General features: G+C 48.3%; 9 protein-coding genes across 9 annotated transcripts in view; 5 read left to right on the top strand and 4 right to left on the bottom strand.

Annotated features, from left to right (window-relative positions):
• Nucleotides 1–244: 244 nt before the first annotated feature.
• On the top strand, nt 245–524 carry Pmar_PMAR029136 (hypothetical protein; the record flags this gene model as incomplete). Its single annotated transcript, XM_002764650.1, has 2 exons — nt 245–322; nt 420–524. The coding sequence occupies 2 exons, from the start codon at nt 245–247 to the stop codon at nt 522–524; spliced, it is 183 nt and encodes a 60-aa protein (XP_002764696.1).
• Nucleotides 525–1,149: 625 nt separating this feature from the next.
• On the bottom strand, nt 1,150–2,755 carry Pmar_PMAR029135 (PP2C phosphatase, putative; the record flags this gene model as incomplete). The annotated part of the gene is made up of 11 exons (XM_002764649.1): nt 1,150–1,279; nt 1,329–1,400; nt 1,451–1,512; nt 1,563–1,699; nt 1,764–1,889; nt 1,940–2,046; nt 2,143–2,264; nt 2,312–2,395; nt 2,440–2,502; nt 2,549–2,612; nt 2,749–2,755. The coding sequence occupies 11 exons, from the start codon at nt 2,753–2,755 to the stop codon at nt 1,239–1,241; spliced, it is 885 nt and encodes a 294-aa protein (XP_002764695.1). The 3' UTR covers nt 1,150–1,238.
• A 900-nt stretch (nt 2,756–3,655) lies between these two features.
• On the top strand, nt 3,656–4,333 carry Pmar_PMAR029134 (conserved hypothetical protein; the record flags this gene model as incomplete). Its single annotated transcript, XM_002764648.1, has 1 exon — nt 3,656–4,333. The coding sequence occupies one exon, from the start codon at nt 3,656–3,658 to the stop codon at nt 4,331–4,333; it is 678 nt and encodes a 225-aa protein (XP_002764694.1).
• A 170-nt stretch (nt 4,334–4,503) lies between these two features.
• Pmar_PMAR029133 (hypothetical protein) lies at nt 4,504–4,723 on the top strand (the record flags this gene model as incomplete). The annotated part of the gene is made up of 1 exon (XM_002764647.1): nt 4,504–4,723. A coding segment is annotated over one exon (220 nt), but the record flags the coding sequence as incomplete, so codon positions are not given.
• A 1,910-nt stretch (nt 4,724–6,633) lies between these two features.
• Pmar_PMAR029132 (hypothetical protein) lies at nt 6,634–9,923 on the bottom strand (the record flags this gene model as incomplete). Its single annotated transcript, XM_002764646.1, has 17 exons — nt 6,634–6,807; nt 6,860–7,330; nt 7,397–7,497; nt 7,547–7,685; nt 7,739–7,915; nt 7,961–8,085; nt 8,165–8,365; nt 8,397–8,565; nt 8,608–8,703; nt 8,750–8,901; nt 8,946–9,052; nt 9,101–9,175; nt 9,222–9,356; nt 9,402–9,509; nt 9,555–9,661; nt 9,715–9,779; nt 9,826–9,923. 17 exons carry the CDS (start codon nt 9,921–9,923, stop codon nt 6,752–6,754), a joined length of 2,382 nt encoding a protein of 793 aa, XP_002764692.1. The 3' UTR covers nt 6,634–6,751.
• Nucleotides 9,924–10,273: 350 nt separating this feature from the next.
• On the bottom strand, nt 10,274–12,113 carry Pmar_PMAR029131 (cAMP-dependent protein kinase regulatory subunit, putative; the record flags this gene model as incomplete). Its single annotated transcript, XM_002764645.1, has 12 exons — nt 12,009–12,113; nt 11,905–11,964; nt 11,753–11,847; nt 11,596–11,707; nt 11,423–11,544; nt 11,234–11,378; nt 11,117–11,186; nt 10,937–11,069; nt 10,764–10,892; nt 10,588–10,717; nt 10,413–10,520; nt 10,274–10,360 (listed from the first exon to the last, which is right to left on the bottom strand). Exons 1-12 carry the CDS (start codon nt 12,081–12,083, stop codon nt 10,274–10,276), a joined length of 1,266 nt encoding a protein of 421 aa, XP_002764691.1. The 5' UTR covers nt 12,084–12,113.
• A 77-nt stretch (nt 12,114–12,190) lies between these two features.
• On the bottom strand, nt 12,191–13,060 carry Pmar_PMAR029130 (eukaryotic translation initiation factor 1A, X-chromosomal, putative). Its single transcript, XM_002764644.1, has 6 exons — nt 12,919–13,060; nt 12,734–12,850; nt 12,630–12,682; nt 12,492–12,586; nt 12,341–12,439; nt 12,191–12,287 (listed from the first exon to the last, which is right to left on the bottom strand). Exons 1-6 carry the CDS (start codon nt 13,030–13,032, stop codon nt 12,262–12,264), a joined length of 504 nt encoding a protein of 167 aa, XP_002764690.1. The 5' UTR covers nt 13,033–13,060; the 3' UTR covers nt 12,191–12,261.
• A 377-nt stretch (nt 13,061–13,437) lies between these two features.
• Nucleotides 13,438–16,092, top strand: Pmar_PMAR029129 (chaperonin, putative). Its single transcript, XM_002764643.1, has 19 exons — nt 13,438–13,580; nt 13,646–13,740; nt 13,790–13,880; nt 13,928–13,991; nt 14,040–14,112; nt 14,158–14,234; nt 14,281–14,360; nt 14,409–14,523; nt 14,569–14,649; nt 14,700–14,784; nt 14,831–14,958; nt 15,004–15,089; nt 15,143–15,212; nt 15,261–15,324; nt 15,370–15,473; nt 15,522–15,591; nt 15,637–15,711; nt 15,755–15,804; nt 15,853–16,092. Exons 1-19 carry the CDS (start codon nt 13,450–13,452, stop codon nt 15,919–15,921), a joined length of 1,608 nt encoding a protein of 535 aa, XP_002764689.1. The 5' UTR covers nt 13,438–13,449; the 3' UTR covers nt 15,922–16,092.
• A 97-nt stretch (nt 16,093–16,189) lies between these two features.
• Pmar_PMAR029128 (Small nuclear ribonucleoprotein Sm D1, putative) overlaps nt 16,190–16,918 on the top strand; it is a gene marked incomplete at both ends in the record, with an annotated part of 1,693 nt that continues 964 nt past the window's right edge. Inside the window, 5 exons of the mRNA XM_002764642.1 lie at nt 16,190–16,237; nt 16,282–16,380; nt 16,430–16,485; nt 16,529–16,620; nt 16,670–16,805. Of these exons, the coding sequence (XP_002764688.1) occupies nt 16,190–16,237; nt 16,282–16,380; nt 16,430–16,485; nt 16,529–16,620; nt 16,670–16,805 (431 nt within the window). The remainder of the gene's footprint in view (nt 16,238–16,281; nt 16,381–16,429; nt 16,486–16,528; nt 16,621–16,669; nt 16,806–16,918) is intronic.

Raw genomic sequence — 16,918 nt, 5'->3', positions numbered from 1 at the left:
GCTCTAGAGGCACAGAAGGATACCAATTCATTCGCCGATAAATGCCTAAGTACTCCCGGCTGTGAGTGCTGAAGATGGAGGTCAGCCTCAGATACTCTGAGTCGGAAATGCCCCATTTCGTGTGTGGTATGGTATACTCTCCACAAGAAGGCGTTACAAGAGGAGTCCTCACTAGGGGACTGTCTGGCACGGGAGTATGCATCCTCTGGTCGTCGGGCTGGCAGGGTCTTTCTCTAGATACCTCATGGCAGCCTCTGTCACCCACGTTGATAACCGCAACTTCAAGGAGGGTGTCCGGTTCACACTCTTCGATAAGGGAAAGGTGAGTGTTGACAACTTGATGTGGTCCTCGATACGGTGTATAGAATTCCTGGGTCTGCCGATACGTCGTACTCTCAGCCGCGTATTATTCTTGTTAGGGTATGCCTCCGGAGTACATCCCCGCTAAAATATCCGAGGTTGATCAAGAGCAAGTCGATGATATACTCGCTGGATACGACAAAGTTGAACCTATCGAGTTTTGACAACTACTGATGGAATGACGAATCCATTGTTTCGGTGTTATGCTTGATCCGTGTTGGCTGTCTGCAGTCGTCTGGGTTCGCTCTAGACTTGTGCCTTATCGTCTCTTTGTCCTCTCTTCCCAGCAGCTATCCCATCGGGATCGACTCAGAGGCCCACAAGTGCGCGACGATCATGATTTGTTAATCTTCAACTGCAGTGGTTGCTGTTCGCGTTCTAGTTCTTGGGTTCATGAATAAAGCACCTTCGTTGGAGAGTTTAAGAATGATTTTCGCAAGGTATTCACCTCAAAGTCTGAATCGCTGTACCAAGTAAGAATGGCATGACTCTTGCTAATTGACCTGCCTGAGCATGTGTATTCAAAATGCTGTTGAGTTGTTTTAATGCTGAAATCGCGAAGGCACTGTAACGTGACGATGAACGGGCTTGAATCTTCTATGACGCGATTGCCCCATATGTTTAGAATACGTAATATACTCGCCACAGCGACGGATAAAATTTGGTGTAACACGCTGTATCCGAGTTGGAAGACATGTCATGGAGTGAAGGCTCGGCCTCTGACCCCGTTGTACGAACTCTCCATGAAAAATCAGAATAACCCTCCAATGCAACACAACAATACGTGACACAGCCGAAAGAGTGACAAATCTAGCAGCGATTCAGTGGATTAACGGCAAGCATACGAGACAGTGAAGTAGCCGGACGGAGTTGAAACATTACAATCGCATCTCAGCCTCACTCTCGTCGATATCAGCGACTGAACAACAGGAGTGTACAACCTAGGAAAGCTTGCAAGCTGCGCTTACTTGCGTCGGAAGGAGACTCTGACGACGTTCGAGTCACCTTACCCACTACGACTGTAACGTCATCCTCTTTCCCTGCACGATGATGTGGAACCCTCATACACACAGTCGAGAGAAATACTCACCTCCAAGTCCGACGAAGTTCCCCTGTGACAGGGCGTTACGGAAGAACGGGGAGGCGTATTTCCTAAAGTACCCACTACCCCACGTTCCTCGTTATACTCTATACATTAATACCTATTCCGACCGTTAGTAACCGCCATAATGGCTAGCTCTTTTGCGGCTGCATGGACGTCGTCCTGCTGCTCTTCAAGTACACGCATCACATCCTTGTTAAAAACGTTGTCCCAAAGACCATCGCTGGCGAGAACAACCTTGCAATAACGATTTTCTTAGCGCCCCATGAATATATTGGGCGCCACACGACGTGATTCTCACCATATCTCCTTCCTCTAGGCGTGTCTTTGTTTTTTGGGCAAGTCGGAGAGGAGACGATATGCGTTGGTTCCTATCCAGCTGATAGGGAGCGTTGAACGCGAAGGTCTGCTCTTCACTCCGATAGGCCTGCACAAAGACACCTGTTGATGTTGTGCTGAGGTATATGATAGCATTACCAATGAGGTCCCTGGACGATAGGCCATCAACGCTGAATCACCCACGTTGGCAGAGTTAAGGATACCGGTATCGGGATCGAGGAAAGCAAGCAGACATGTCGATGAACCTGACGTTAAAACAACAGCATAGTTTCTCCCCATCACTACCGTGATTGCTAGAGCAAGGGAGCAATATCGGTATCACCGTTGAATGGCAGACCTACCCAACAGATTGATATGCCTTGCAGCCCTGGTCATGGCCAAGACTGGGTCCGGACACCTAGCTCTGGTACCACTCTCGTCCCTCAATAGAGCCCTTTCATAGCTTCGTATTTCGTTGCATATTCTACATGACCATCAACTGTGATGGCACAACTTCTACTGGGCTATTACTTATGCATCAACAGTCTACTATACTCGCCAGAGTCGACACCTTCCAGTATCCAACCGCCCACACCGTCAGCAACACCTAGATATCTACAAGGCGACGGTTGCCTCCTTATGAGGAAATCCTGACTTACAAGTCGCTATTGAAGGAAGCATCCTCAGCCCTTTGCTTGGTCCTGTGAGGGACTACTACTCGACTGAGGGGATACACTGTATGTCCTGACGAGTCAATGTCATCCGTACCCTGACTCGAATCTGAAGGTTGATTCCTTCCGTAGTAGTGTTGTAAATGGTGCTGCTCTCGGACCTAATCCGTATCTAACATATATGTGCCTCATAGACGCTGGATAGGATGCGCATGCGCCGCGAAAATCCATAAGAGGTGGCCACAGCGTAGTAACGAAGAACAGTGGGATAACGCAGTAGGCACTCCATAGTACTACCTCCCATGCAAACGGAGTAGGGATGATACACAACTCGCCTGTCGCGATAAAGAAGAAATAGTCGCCGCCATGGCTGATGTCTCGAAAAAGTGTCACGCGCCACAAAAATATACAGCCGATTGCTGTCGTTGCGACCACAGCGTTGACGTGGTGGATGACGGTTTTAGAATGTTTACCTTGGAGGTTCCGGTATCTACTAGGGGACCGTGATCCCGCTGAAGACCCCCATGTATCGTGGCGTAAGCTAGGATTCGATACTTTACAACGAGACGGTCTGTGGGAACAGTTCGGCCATGGGATGAATCTATTTACTCTGGAATTTCCTAATGCTGGTTTGGAGAAGAGTTACGTTATGGATTGGACACGACGTCTCTGTGCCTCGAAGGTTCATAGATGTTGGAATGCGATATTGGCAATATCTGTCTCGTTCATTATAGCCTATATACGCTATGCTTGCTTGAATGACTCTCTATCGGAGGCCAAGATTATGGGAGATTATGTTCGTAATGATGTGCTATGTTACGGTAAGACGAATTCCATCGACTACTGGTCTGTACTGATCGCTTCGCCAGAACTGGTGATAATATTATCAGCTATCTTGACAGGTGGCCTTGGTATCTACTTCCGTGATGAGAGTCTATGGTTTATTACCAATCACGCGTTACTTCATTGGATACTAGCCTTAATAACCGGCATAATCGCTATGATGTGGGTCTATGTTGCACCATTTGTTTTCTCTTTTTATTGCTGGTCTATAGAGGACACCCTCGACACAGTACTGATAATAACTTGTCTTGGCACGTGTTATCATCTCCGTTTCGTACACTTCTTCTATGTGGCAATATTTTTTCTACTAGTCGAGTATACTGTACACTACCCTCTACTCTACCTATCTTCTGACCCGCGAATGAAGAGTGGTTACTTCTCTCAACCGGGTGAAAATGTAGCATTTACTATCTTTTGCACGGGAATACTTCTAGTCGTGAAGTACATGTACGGCCGTCTACTGCGAAAGGATTATGTCCTAGGCGTTACACTAGCCAACGAAACCGAAAGGAGTGAAAAATTACTTTTGAACGTTCTACCGGAAACTATAGTGGCCTCTATCAAGGCTAAAGGTTTTGAACATATATTTCCATCTGGTTTGGCGCAGAGATTTGACGAAGTGACAATAGTGTTCTCTGATGTGGTTGCCTTTACCAATATGACAAGTAGAATGAGGCCTGAGGATCTAGTGGCATTACTTAATGACTTGTTTACTTTGTTTGATGACATCGCTGAGGATTATGGTCTAGAGAAAATCAAGACTTGCGGAGATGCTTATATGGCAGCTTGTGGTTTGCCAACTCCCAACGCACAGCATGCTCATTGTGGTTGCCGCATGGCATTAGCAATGAAGGTGGGTATACCGGAGAGAGGTATACGAGACGATCATGGGAATCCATTGGCCTTGAGGATAGGAGTTGGCACTGGTCCATGTGTGGCGGGTATTCTAGGTGGGAGTAACTTCATATATGATGTTTGGGGTGAAGGAGTTACCACAGCACATCTAATGGAGAGTACAGGAGATCCAAAGAGGTCATAAAAGGGGACTGGGCTCTTTTTCTTATAACGCATCGATGATTGAGATTTTCAGCCGGATTGCGTATTGCATAAGTACATGAAAATGCATAGGGGTGACGGGTGTTACGAGTTTTCAATCGTCAGACAGTCATGTTTATCGAATCCAACGTTATGATGATGTTTCTTTTTCAGAGTTCACATATCGTGCCGAACCGCTAAGATAGTCTACCAAGACTTCGATCTCCGTCCTGGCCCCACCGTACAGATGCGTGATGGATCGCCGTTGGACACCTTCTTCCTGATGAAAGAGCTGAGCTGGAGTAAAGCTAGAGAACGGCGTCTGATGAGAGTCTCATTGCGGAAGACTCGATCGGCTCGGCAGCAGAGCCAATGCACCGTTACACCATTATAATACGATACAATTGCTAAGTATATCTACCCGTTGACCTATGTATTTTCCACTCATTACCTTGTTCGTGCTAAGTGAATGAAGCGGCACTACGTAATCATACAAACACAAACGAAACGTACTGAACCGAAACATGCTGTTAAAGTTTTCGAATCCACTTTCGAGGCTGATCGAAGAACACATCTCGATCAGTATACCTACGATAAGTTCAGTAGACGGCTAGGGTATCAACTAACCTCGGATCTCGGATCTCTCCCAGTTGGGCATGATCCTCTTCATTGAACCCCCATTGCCGCACGAGGGACTCAATATCTCGCAAGTGGCGTAGCGACGACTCGAAGGGCTTCAATGCGGACATGCCGACGATGCTTCCAATCTATACTCCAAGAATTCAGCCCTGTTCAGATAGTATGCGTCTAGCCTACCTCGTCCTGCATCACTACTTCCTCGAGGGTCTCTGGTGGTGTTGCATGCTCTGGTAGGGTAGGAGCAAGGCGAGAAGGCCACCGTACGATCCATCGAGGTGCGTCTCCAGTTTCAGCGACTGGCTTAGGGAAGTGGGCCCGAAGATGCTCTTCCTGCCATATGCCTGGTGCCGATAACCAAGGTTGAATACTCGGCCGTTCGATCCCACGTGGCATCGTGAGTAACGTCCCAGCCTTGTAGTGGGCATCGAGAAGCCTATAAGAGACTCTGTCACAAGGCGCTGGTAGTGATGTCACTACCTATCATTAGTGTAGTAGTAGTCACCAAATATGGGATGCCCGATAGCCACTGAATGTAACTTCAATTGGTCAGGTATAGACGTTATGGGCCGCATCTCACAGAAGGTCACTGGGTATCTGAGATGGTATTCCCGCGAGACCATGGTAAGATACAACGACTGTGACCTTGCATCATGTAGTGTAACATGGTGTTCACTGATTGGATGGATCAGTGTTATGGCCGTCCTACCTTGAGACTGGCCTCCACCTAGTCGATACCTACCACCATCGCATTCTCATCATATACTTTATCTATTACTACCCTTTGTCCCCCTGTGAGGGCCTACAGATGGGACTCCGGCACACTATTGTTGATGCAATACCACCCAAATGACCACTTAGCAGGGCTAGGTATACCGTGTAGGCTGTTCGAGGTAACTGTGACTTGAAGTCAGCGCTGGCCACAGCAAGCATGCGAGAGAGGGGCATATCCTTAGTCGAGAGCGCTACGCCGACTCCACCCACACAACTCTAATGACTTGGCAGGAAATGGTACTGGACAGCTTGGTGAGACTTGGACGTAGCACGACATTCTCTCGAGTCACCCTTCAATTGAGTCATAACAGCTGCCAATTCTAGCCGTGTTGGGAGAGCAGGAGACGAGGGACCAAGAAGTGATATTGTTACTACTAGAACAGCTCTCCTCTATATACGACACCAACAAAGGAAGTGCCCATGCGTCCATAGCTGAAATTTGGTGACCTAAGAGGGTATGAGTGGGAGAGCATCCTCATATGGTTCCTCATATCCGCTCTTATGCTTCATAACGCCCCCAATACCCTCCTACTCGACCAGTGGTACTGCGTTTTCTGTCTATCACCATAGCATCTACTCCGAGCTCGGAAAGAACCATGCTGGATAGTTGCTCACTATGCCACTAACGGCTGGGTGGAAGCTCGCCGAATTTTACAATCCTCGATGGTGTCGAACACTCTCTGTCGTAGTACTCGTAGTGTAAACCATTAATGTTTGTATAGTCAGCTAGAGGTTTTTAGAGGCATCCTTGACCGGTTAACTGTCTGATAGTCCATCCCTGGTAGACACAAACATACAACATGAAACTACTACACTGCGGCATCCCTACTTTTTCTGATACTAACTCGAGGCGTGGTATACAGAGCAAAAATAGCGGAAGCAAATATAATCAGTTTGTCAATCGTTGAGGCAAAAGCAGGAGTGGCAGCATAAACCTCCGCTGTTATTCATTGAAATAATGCTACTTGGCGGGAAAACGCCCTCCATTAGATTGTAACGATGAAACCTCGAGTTAATGATTCTTTACAAAACTCGGCGGACTTAGAAAGGTGTATACATTCCCTCGACCTGAATGAAAGTGATGATGCTGATAGCGAGCCTTCCCCCCAGGATGACCTACCCGTCTTAGTGAGTCTAGTGCTACGTTTGGCCGCTGGCGTACAAGACTCGACGATCTCTGCTATATCAGACACAACTTGTACATTGAGATTGAAGAAATTATGTCTAAGTTGGTGAACATTCTGGTCCATATGTGTCGTGTCCATAACGTCAACATATGCTTCACCGTAGCTTTGACCATTATCTCGGTCGACACAGGCTAGAGTACCAACGAATTTACCAAGGGCTTTCTCTCTATTGAATAGTTCAGACCACATCAATGCACCATCTCGACTGTCAGCATATACCGTTACCCGTTCACAGTACTCCAGTAAAGAGGGCAGGACACTATGACGGAACTTATCCAAAGGATAGTCTGCATTGACGAGAACAACGTTGAGAAGAGTCATCCTATCCACATCGCTGTGAGTAGAAGCTGCTGCTGCTGCCTCTAGATCCATCACGGCAGGGCCCGGTGCTGACGAGATTGAATCTGTGGAAAAATGATCCTTACGGCGGCCCTTACTGGAGGATAACGCTCTGGTTCCCTCTAGACTACCAGCACGAGTTGACTTGGCTGAGTTGGAGGTGCCGTATGAACACGCTCTTATCTGCAGAAGCGAGTCCTGGACCATAAACGGTAAGGCTTCACAGAAGAGCCTGAAGGAGCGGTAGACTATTCCCATTCTATCATAATATAGTATAATACCTCGCCCCCATAGAGTGGACTAAGAAGTGTATCCGACGGAAGCCTGCTGTCCTGAGTTTAGCCACAAAGTCAGCTAGATCCGGTGCATACTCCGGCAAACAGTCTCTAGCAGCATGATAGGTAAGAGCGGACCCCGAACCTACGAATAATAAGAGTAGTAGTGAACATACCAATACTCAGTATCATCCTCACCCTGGGAGAAAACGAAAGGTCTGATCCACAATGGGAACTGTCCTAGAGCCAACATCTGCCCTAACCGTTCAATAGCACTAGAGATAGGACAGTTATAGCCATGTAGATACACCAATGCCTCTGCATGCCGCACTGGTTGGAGGTAGGATGCTTGAAGTGATAGGCTGGAAGGATGACCTGGGAGGGACAGACCTTCAACAGACGAGGACCGCAATGACTTACCGCAACTAAACGTTCTAGTTCGACCACTATAGTAGTACTGCTCTTCATTATTCGAGTCGTGGCCACACGTCTCTGGCGGTAGGAGCTCCATAAAACCCGTACCCGTAATACCTGCGGCAAAGGCCCTTCAACGGAAGATAGGTATCCACTCCCTCGCCCTATTACCAGTCTCATCCTCCTTTAGAGCGATCAACTGTGAGCTACCTCTCTCCAGAGCTCCAAAGCTTGTGAGCAGACGTAGCCGAAGGGCCGGAGGGGCCGCTGGACACTGGCATGGGGACGTCACCCTCAACAGAGGAAGGGAAGTATGGTCCTACATCCTTCCGGCAGGCATCCCTTTCCGATCCGATGAAGCCCTCCCCTTTTGCGAGCTCCTCGGTAGAACTTTCGAACCTGCATGCATAGCTGAGAGAGGCATTGCAACGTATGGGACTACTCTCGTTTGAAGTGATCCAGGACGAAGGTGAAATCGTCAGTAGAAGTGAGAAGCTCCTTAACCTTGGGGAGGTGGTTGAAGAAATACCCAGATACAGAGCATTCAACTGATGCTACTCCATATGAACATTCATCTTTGCGATGCGGGAATATATATTTCCAGGTGATTCCTAAGAGAAGACATTTACAAGTATTTGGAGAGGTACGGCTACCCGGCTCGGCCCGAGTCGATGCCCATAGTATACGACGACAGACACTCACTGAGCCGCTGCTGAACTCTCGAGATACGAACGGACCCATAGGGAGTCCTGACAAGGGACAGCTGCTAGAACAGTCATATAGTATGCACCCTACCTCGCATCCAGACCCCCCTCAGGATCTCACCGTGGCGAGAATCATCCGTCCACACGCCGAAGCCGTGGGGCCGACCCTCGCTGTCGACATCACCATGATAGTTACAAATATTACGAGTGAGTGAGAATATACCGTAGCGCTGGTAGGAGTACCTACTACTATGATGATGATAGTTGTACAGTGAGACGTGGCCGACCCGAAGGCATTCTCTTCATCCACTTGGTGAAGTCGCCACCAGTGCTTGACAAGAAAGTCAGGATGGACTTTCTTAAGCATATAGGGATACCCAAAGTGAATAGTAACCTGTGAGTTGATAAGTCTATATGGTATATACCACATAAGTAGACTTACATATATTAAGAACAATAAGACCTCAAGGGAAGCAACTACGACACTGACGATTATAATATTCGTGAGAGACGGGGCCTGAAGAGGAAGGGGTAAATGATCTATCGAAGAGTTATGTAGTTACCGGCCATTTATCAGCGGGATTGTAAAGCCATATGATCCATACAACTCCTATCAACAAGAAAACCACTGCTAGGGTCGATATCGCGCTCCTTTTCCGCAGTGCAATGCTTATCAATGCTACTGCGATGAAGAAGCCCTACAATATAGCAATATGGAGGCGAGTCGAGAAGGAGACTATTACAGTAACCGCACCAGGCACCACGAGGAGCAGCGCACGAGTGTTCTTCTCCCGCAGTATTTGGCCCACAATATTACTGCCTATCGAGTTTGACAACAATATGAATGCAACCTGGAGAGCACCCTATGCTGGGGGAGAGAGAAGGAGGCCGCTTACCAGAACAACGACAAGTTCCGCGGCAAACCTAGCGCCCCAACTAGGCTCCATTCGGTACCCCTCCAAGGACCGTTCAAGTCTTCGGTGTTCCATCTCATAAAATACGTCTACGGGGAAGCAGAGTTGTATACGGGGAGAGCATGAATACTCATATTATTACGGCGCATAGGCTTGTGACTAAGAATGTCCACCTTTTTGAATGGGCCATTCAGAGACGTGTTATGCCTAACAGGACAGCCTAGTCCGGGAGTCCTCATACTCGTTATAGTACCGAGACCTGGCAGCAGGATCGAGGGCAACTCCATGGGCATCACGAGCAAACGGCGATTGATCTATCTCCATCGCCTCATTGGCCTGCCGTATGGTCATTCAGTTAAAACTAATGATGATGCACATAGCAACGCCTCCCTGTAGTGGGGATCCTGTAATAACCAACACTACAACGGCATTGTACTACTCCACTGATGATGGGGCACATAGAAAGAGGTTCTTGGAATGGGGATGGCTTACTACCGGGCAACGACTACTCTCAATGACTGGCCTATTGGGAGGAGACCTCCCTGCCGGAAATTCAACTACTACTGTTATCACTGAGGACCACGGAGGCATCAGTAATATCAGTAGCAGTTGATGACGAAACGGCAGCTGTACAATATCTCCACTATAATAACAACAAACTCGTAATACTACACCGTTGAGTCTAAGTGGTGGTAGCATAACTACTCGTAACGAGCCGTGTTACGCTTAAGAATGTCTTCAAGTGGACCAAGTAGCCTCTTGAAACTCCTGCGATCCAGAGAGAGAACCTGTCAATGACCATCTCACTAGAAAATGAGCTGTCAACGGATGATGGAGTACTTGGCAGTCCGTCTTAGCCTTCACTGTAGCAGCTCGAGGGTCATTGCTGAGTAATGCCAACTCGCCAAAGTAGTCCCCAGCTCTAATGTGCATAACCTCCTTAGGCTCCTATGAATCAACATCCATACACTACTACCTTCAGAGATCCTCTACTTACCTGGCCTTGAACATATACCTTATATACAGTACATTCCCCTTCTTCCAGCATATAAAACTTATCTCCCACATCGCCCTGTCGGACAATACACTCCCCTGCCTTGAAACACTCAGTTCGAAGAGCATCAGCAACCTTGGACCTCTCGTAACTGCAGCAGATGCCCGACCCTTCCAGACTCCTCACACAATTCTTACCTGTCCATACTCTCCAGCAGAGGGACACTCTTGAGGAAGGTCTCATACTTCTCTCTTTTACTTGCGGCAGCCTCCTTGACAATGTGATTGAAGGTCTCCCTGTCGAGCTGCCACACCACGCATCGTCCTCTAGGAAGGATGACTGTGATAAAGCAACCTCACCGTGAGCTCACCTAGCCTGAACACTCGCTGCCCGCGGGGTATTGTAGAGCAAGGCGAGCTCTCCAAAGGTGTCACCTTCGGTACAGGTCTTAACTAACTTCTCCTCCTCTTCCCCAGGAAGCTTCTTATAACAGTCCAACTCACCTAACACATCGTACCGTTTGAAGTCCACACGAATTCATTCATCTCACCCGACTCCACCACATAAAGGACGTCCCCATCATCACCCTGGTTAATTACACGTTGGTTGGGTTCGATGACCTGGGAGGAAAACGGTCAGTTAGCACGGGAGAGCACTAGTTCACTACCTTCTCTACCATAGCACCAATGACTACATCTAAACTCTTCTCATCAACAGACATGAACAGGAAACTCTGGCTGAGAACGGACCTTATACGAGCCGCCTGCTCCTCACTCTTCGGATGGACTGGTGCCACGAAATCAGTTCGCTTCCTGAGACAACATCCTATAGGTAGTCGAGGGCCCTATGAACCTACTTGTTCCAGTCACCGTATGCCTCAGCACTCACACTCGCTCTAGGGCCTCTACGATGGTAGTTAGCAGGCACTGGTGGTAGCTCATCGACAACATCCTCTTCATCGTCTTCGTCGGAGCTATCCTAGCAGATGCACGCAGGATCATGGTCCATTGTTAAGCATCTACCACTGACCTCATCTGCCGAGTCCTCCTCACCCTTAGTAGTAGTAGAAGGGGCGCATGGCAACGACTTAGATGCAGCCGCCTCCAATTCAGCTTGCTTGCTCTCGAGCTGCTTCACATACCTATCGAATAACGTGAAGCCACCATTGGCACCTCCGTTGCCATACGCTCGAAGGGAATCGACTTCAGACTGCAATCTAGTGACTTCTGCTGAGGACGACTCTGCAGCACCCTGTATACCAGCAGGAGCAGGAGTATGGGACTGAGTTATAACACGAGGAGAGGCAATCCTCGACGAGGGAGAGATCGACGTAAGTACATAATCAGATAACCATTGTATCATGAAGGGCACAGGGTCTTCAGGACGCTCCAACAGCAACTGAAAATATCTAGTACAGTAGCATAAGCTGACCCTAGATATACCTGGGTGACGAGATTCTCGAGAATAGGATTGATTTTCTTTTGGATGTATTCTTGATGACCCTCAGCTGCCGGCATGATGATATCACCACTTCAAAATTGACGTATGGAACTGGTAAGCAGAGTTATGGCTAAGTACTGTAACAACGCTCCCCTAACGTTAAAAACACAAGTCGGGATGATAGGAATGCTAGATAGTGAATAAGAGCTTCACTCAGTACAGGGAAACGGCTGGGTGACCATCGTCAATGGTTGCTTAGATATCGTCAATGTCCGCCTTAGCTGAGGAAGAGACAAGTTAGAGTACAGTCCATCAGAGAGGGGAGGTATATTACTGAGGTTAGCAGCGGCAGAGGGAGGGGCCAAGAGGTTGCCTGCAGTCTCCTCGTCATCACTACCATCTTCAGCAAACTCGACACCATCATCAGAGAATCCTAAAGCAAGATGATATTCAACACCTGAGGAACGTGGTGGTACTATCATTACCTTCCTCGTTGCCCATCAAATCAGTCTCGTTGATCTTGATGTTGTCAGGTATCTCCTTATGCTGTTTCAAGGCACGGGCCTCATCGACGTTATACCTGTCGAAAGGGATCGGAGTCAAGGTGGTAACGATACTAGTACTTGAGGATGATATCACACTTCTCGTCTTGGAAGTCTCGGAGGGAAGCCAGAACCTGAGTGGTGCCAACTAGGACCAGCTAAAATACATTTTCCACGAGGCTTACGATATCACCGATCTGGATCCACACACGCTTACGCATCTTGCCACGGATATGCCCGAGTCGCTTTACTCCGTCGAAGCATTGTAGCTCAACACGACCTTGCCCAAGCATCTTGAGGACCTATAGGATGCTGCTGGAATATCCAAATGTCACCCATATAAGATACGGAGTAGGTCCGGTTGACGTACCTGACCGTATTCCTGGCCATCTTCCTTGAACTCAAGCTCTCGCTTAACGTCACCGCGTCCTCCCTTTCCGCGGCGTCGGTTCTTCCCTCCCTTTCCCTTATTCTTAGGAGCCATTCAAATACGAGAGAACAGGAACAACTCTGCCCATCACCAACAGATCAGCAAATTCCACCATAAACGATACCACATTTCCTGGAATCTGTTCCCCCGGATGGCCTGGAGCCGTAGCCCCTTACTCACCATCTGCTTTTACTATAGAATCGCATTGGCGCTCGCCACATTGATCGATTTTTCGTCTTTGCAAACGTAGACAGGCATCCAAGATACCATGCGTCTACATGACTGTATGGTACTGACTAGGTAGGAGGACGGCTCACATCCGATAGAGAAGCCTCCTATTTATTTAGAGGTTTAACTCATATCTTTGATGTACGACGAGACTATCATGACTGAATTGATTGCTAAGCTCTAGGGCCCAGCTCTACAACCAGCTTGACTACTATTGCAGTTAGTTTGTGAATCCACCCAGCCATGGTTAGCGTCGTTAACTCCAAAGCTGATGTTTTGAAGGCCACTCAAGCGTTGTTGGTGAACTGCAATGCTGCCCAAGGCCTCAGTGAGGTTATGAAGAGCAATCTCGGCCCTAGGGGCACTCTCAAGATGTAATATCGGGCTGGCTTAGGGACGTCATACCACACCACTGCGAACTCATGGTTGCTCATTACAGGCTCGTTGGAGGTGCTGGCCAGATCAAGATCACCAAGGATGGGAGTGTTCTCCTTAAAGAGATGCAAATTCAGCACCCTACTGCCTCTATGATAGGTAGGCTACGTAGGACGTACGATACCTGACATCTCTGTTGATCTTGTAGCCCGAGCCGCTGCAGCACAAGATGAGACCAGCGGTGATGGCACCACGTCGACTATTCTGTTCATTGCCGAGCTCATGAAGTTGTCTCAGAGGTAGAATTCTGGTCAGAAGGCGTCCTACTAGAAGTGTACCTTTGCAGGTACATCAATGATGGTGTGCATCCCCGCATTCTAGCGGATGGATTCGATGCTGCTCGGATGGAGGTATTGAATGCGGTCCGTCGTGTTCCTTTGAATATTGATTATCTTCAGATAGCAACCTTTTTGGAAGAGTTTAAAGTGAAGTGTGGCTGGGAAGACAGTGACATTCTCTCCTGCATAGCCAGTAGTGTTCCCAGGGTATCAGCCTCGATCAGCTTGGTCGTATTAGGAACCTCTCTCCGGACTAAACTTCCTGGCAAGCAGGCTGACCAGTTGGCGGATATCATTGTCCAGGCCCTCCAGCTCGTAAGGGGGGACAAGGCTTATTGTTATACCGATATTGTGGTATCAGATTCATACTGAGAGCGAGGAGATAGACTTGCATATGGTAGAAGTTATGACTATGCAAGAGAGGCTCGCTATGGAGACTAGGTATACTCGGGGTGCTAGATCCTGTCGGTTGCATTGTTATGGTATTAGACTGGTGAAAGGTCTTGTACTTGACCATGGGACCCGCCACCCCGACATGCCTCACAGGCTCGAGAACTGCTATATTCTCACCTGCAACGTCAGTCTTGAATATGAGAAGGCTGAGGTGAGATGAGCATTCAAGGCCACTCGTAGTTGATTAGCATAGTAGGTGAACACTACTTTCGCTTACAGCAATGCTGAGCAGAGGGAACGTCTTGTTGAGTCTGAGAGGAAGTTCACCGATGATAAGGTGAGACCAGGTGGTGGTGAATGTGGCAATGACCGGTGCTCTGTCATTAGGTGGCTAAGATTATCGAATTAAAGCAGACTGTGTGTGGCGACTCCGACAAGACTGGCAAGCACTTCGTTGTTATCAACCAGAAAGGTGGGTTCAGCTCACTCCCGTTATGGTCTGCCGATGGTCATAACAGGTATCGACCCCCCAGCGTTGGATATGCTCGCTAAGGAGGGTATCATGGCATTGCGTAGGGCTAAGCGGAGGAACATGGAACGCCTTGTACTCGCATGTGGCGGCGTTGCTGTGAACTCTGTCGAGGATGTAATACGTCTCCCCTCGGTGAGCTCGGTGTATCGTCCTCTGTAGCTCACTCCTGATGATCTCGGCTATGCTGATGAGGTTTATGAGAAGGTCATTGGTGATGACAAGTATACCTTTATCGAAGGAGTCCAGTAAGTAGCATTAGCATCGCCACTGTATTCAGTGTTTGCTTATTCGTTCACAGACATCCTCGTTCCTGCACCATACTCCTCAAGGGCTCCAATGACTATGTTATCAATCAGATGAAGGATGCTGTACGTGAATGATGGTAGAGCGCCCTTCTGATGCTGTCGTCATTATAGGTCCGTGATGGCCTACGTGCCGTGAGGAATGCGGCTCAAGACGGTGCGGTGGTCCCAGGAGCCGGTAGGACCGTAGACTACCACTCCTTATGTTACCTAGGGCTGTTAGGTGCCTTCGAGTTGGCTGGTCATGACCACTTGATGGAGTTCATGAAGAAGAACGTTAGTGGTAAGACTAAACTCGGTGTTGAAGTTTTCGCCAAGGCATTGCTGGTAGTGATAGTTCCCACAGTACTGTTGTCTCAATTCACTGATTGTCAGGCTATACCCCAGACCCTCGCTGAGAATAGCGGTTTTGATATTCAAGACACCATACTCAAGCTGGAGGAAGGTATGATGTAGGTTGTTGGGTACTGACGGTATATGCAATGTTCAGAGTACCAGAATGCTGATGGCGAGGCGGTGGGCCTAGACGTATATACTGGAGACGCCATCTCCCCTGAAGCTGAAGGTAGTTGTTATGGATCCTTGCAACGACCATAGATGCTCTACAGGTATCTGGGATAATTACGTTGTTAAGAAAGAGATGCTTGCCTTGGCACCAGTAAGCACCAGTGGGTGAATCATTCTAGCTGTGTTATCATCTGTGCAGGTGCTGGCCCAGCAGTTGTTGCTAGTTGATGAGGTCATTAGAGCTGGAAGGCAGATGGGCAAGGAGTAAAGCCCTTCCCTATTGCAACTACCAGCACACTGTTTGAGGCACCATAGTATTCTTGTAATGCTCGTGTGTGATATCTACTGTGATTGCTATGATTGGTTACGATGAACGAGAAGAGTGGTATCATCTCATCATTTGCAATAGCGGCATCATCAGCAACAACAGAAACACTATGTCGTTTTAAGTATCTCCACGACATCATTTCTGTTGTGTTTCCTAAACGTTGGGTTACTTCTCTCGAGGTAGTTGGCATTTACAACCTCCACTGACGATGGTTTTGCCTATGAGCTTGTTGAAGACGGCCCAAGGGCAGCCGATAGTAAGCCTAGGGTCATGGTCTTCCCGTTACTCATTGCTTCTCAGATGGTTGAGTTGAAAAATGGCGAGGCATACTCCGGTGTATTGGCCAATTGTGACTCCTGGATGAACTTGCATATCAGAGACGCTGTCCTCACTAGCAAGGTAGAGTCTAGGAGCATCATCAGCAGCTGATGATATGAGCTTACTATAGGATGGTGACCGCTTCTGGAAGCTGGCTGAGGCCTACATAAGAGGGAATCATATCAAGTAGGCCTACGATGATGGTGAATGTGTGTATTGGTCTAGCAAGATACCTACGGATACCCGATGGTGTGGTTGATATGGTCCAGGAGGATGCTATCAGGCTCCAACGTATGAAGGCTGAGAAGGGTGCTGGAAAGGGTACGTATGACAATTACGTATGATGATAGTGAGTGGTGTGCTGTATCAGGCAAGGGTAAAGGTAAAGGGAAGGGTGGTGGTATACCAGCAGGCAAAGGTAATGGAGACTGCTGTTGCTGTCTCTGGAGACGCTCATCTCACTGGTGTCCAGGTCGTGGTGAGGCTGCTGGCCCTCGTATGCGTCGGTAATCAGTGTTGACAATCCCTCACGTCGTGCCCTATCATTATCATATTCCAACAGCCATTGTACATTTTCTCCCTGGTATGGCACAGTATCACCCGATAGTTTGTCTCGTGT

The sequence above is a fragment of the Perkinsus marinus genome (genome assembly GCF_000006405.1).
Source record: "Perkinsus marinus ATCC 50983 genomic scaffold scf_1104296976606, whole genome shotgun sequence".
Taxonomy (NCBI): Eukaryota; Perkinsozoa; order Perkinsida; family Perkinsidae; genus Perkinsus; species Perkinsus marinus.
This window is presented reverse-complemented; position numbering and strand designations above follow the sequence as displayed.

Bases quoted from the DNA above. Each gene is read 5' to 3' on its own strand.
- Pmar_PMAR029130 (XM_002764644.1), bottom strand. From the start codon at position 13,032: ATGGCTCCTAAGAATAAGGGAAAGGGAGGGAAGAACCGACGCCGCGGA. The intron at 12,440-12,491 runs GTAATGATAGTA...ATCTTGCTTTAG, and splicing joins TTTGATGGGCAACGAGGAAG to GATTCTCTGATGATGGTGTC. The intron at 12,288-12,340 runs GTAATATACCTC...TCTCTTCCTCAG, and splicing joins CTCTGCCGCTGCTAACCTCA to CTAAGGCGGACATTGACGAT.
- Pmar_PMAR029129 (XM_002764643.1), top strand. From the start codon at position 13,450: ATGGTTAGCGTCGTTAACTCCAAAGCTGATGTTTTGAAGGCCACTCAA. The intron at 13,741-13,789 runs GTAGGCTACGTA...TTGATCTTGTAG, and splicing joins CCCTACTGCCTCTATGATAG to CCCGAGCCGCTGCAGCACAA. The intron at 14,650-14,699 runs GTGAGACCAGGT...CTCTGTCATTAG, and splicing joins GGAAGTTCACCGATGATAAG to GTGGCTAAGATTATCGAATT.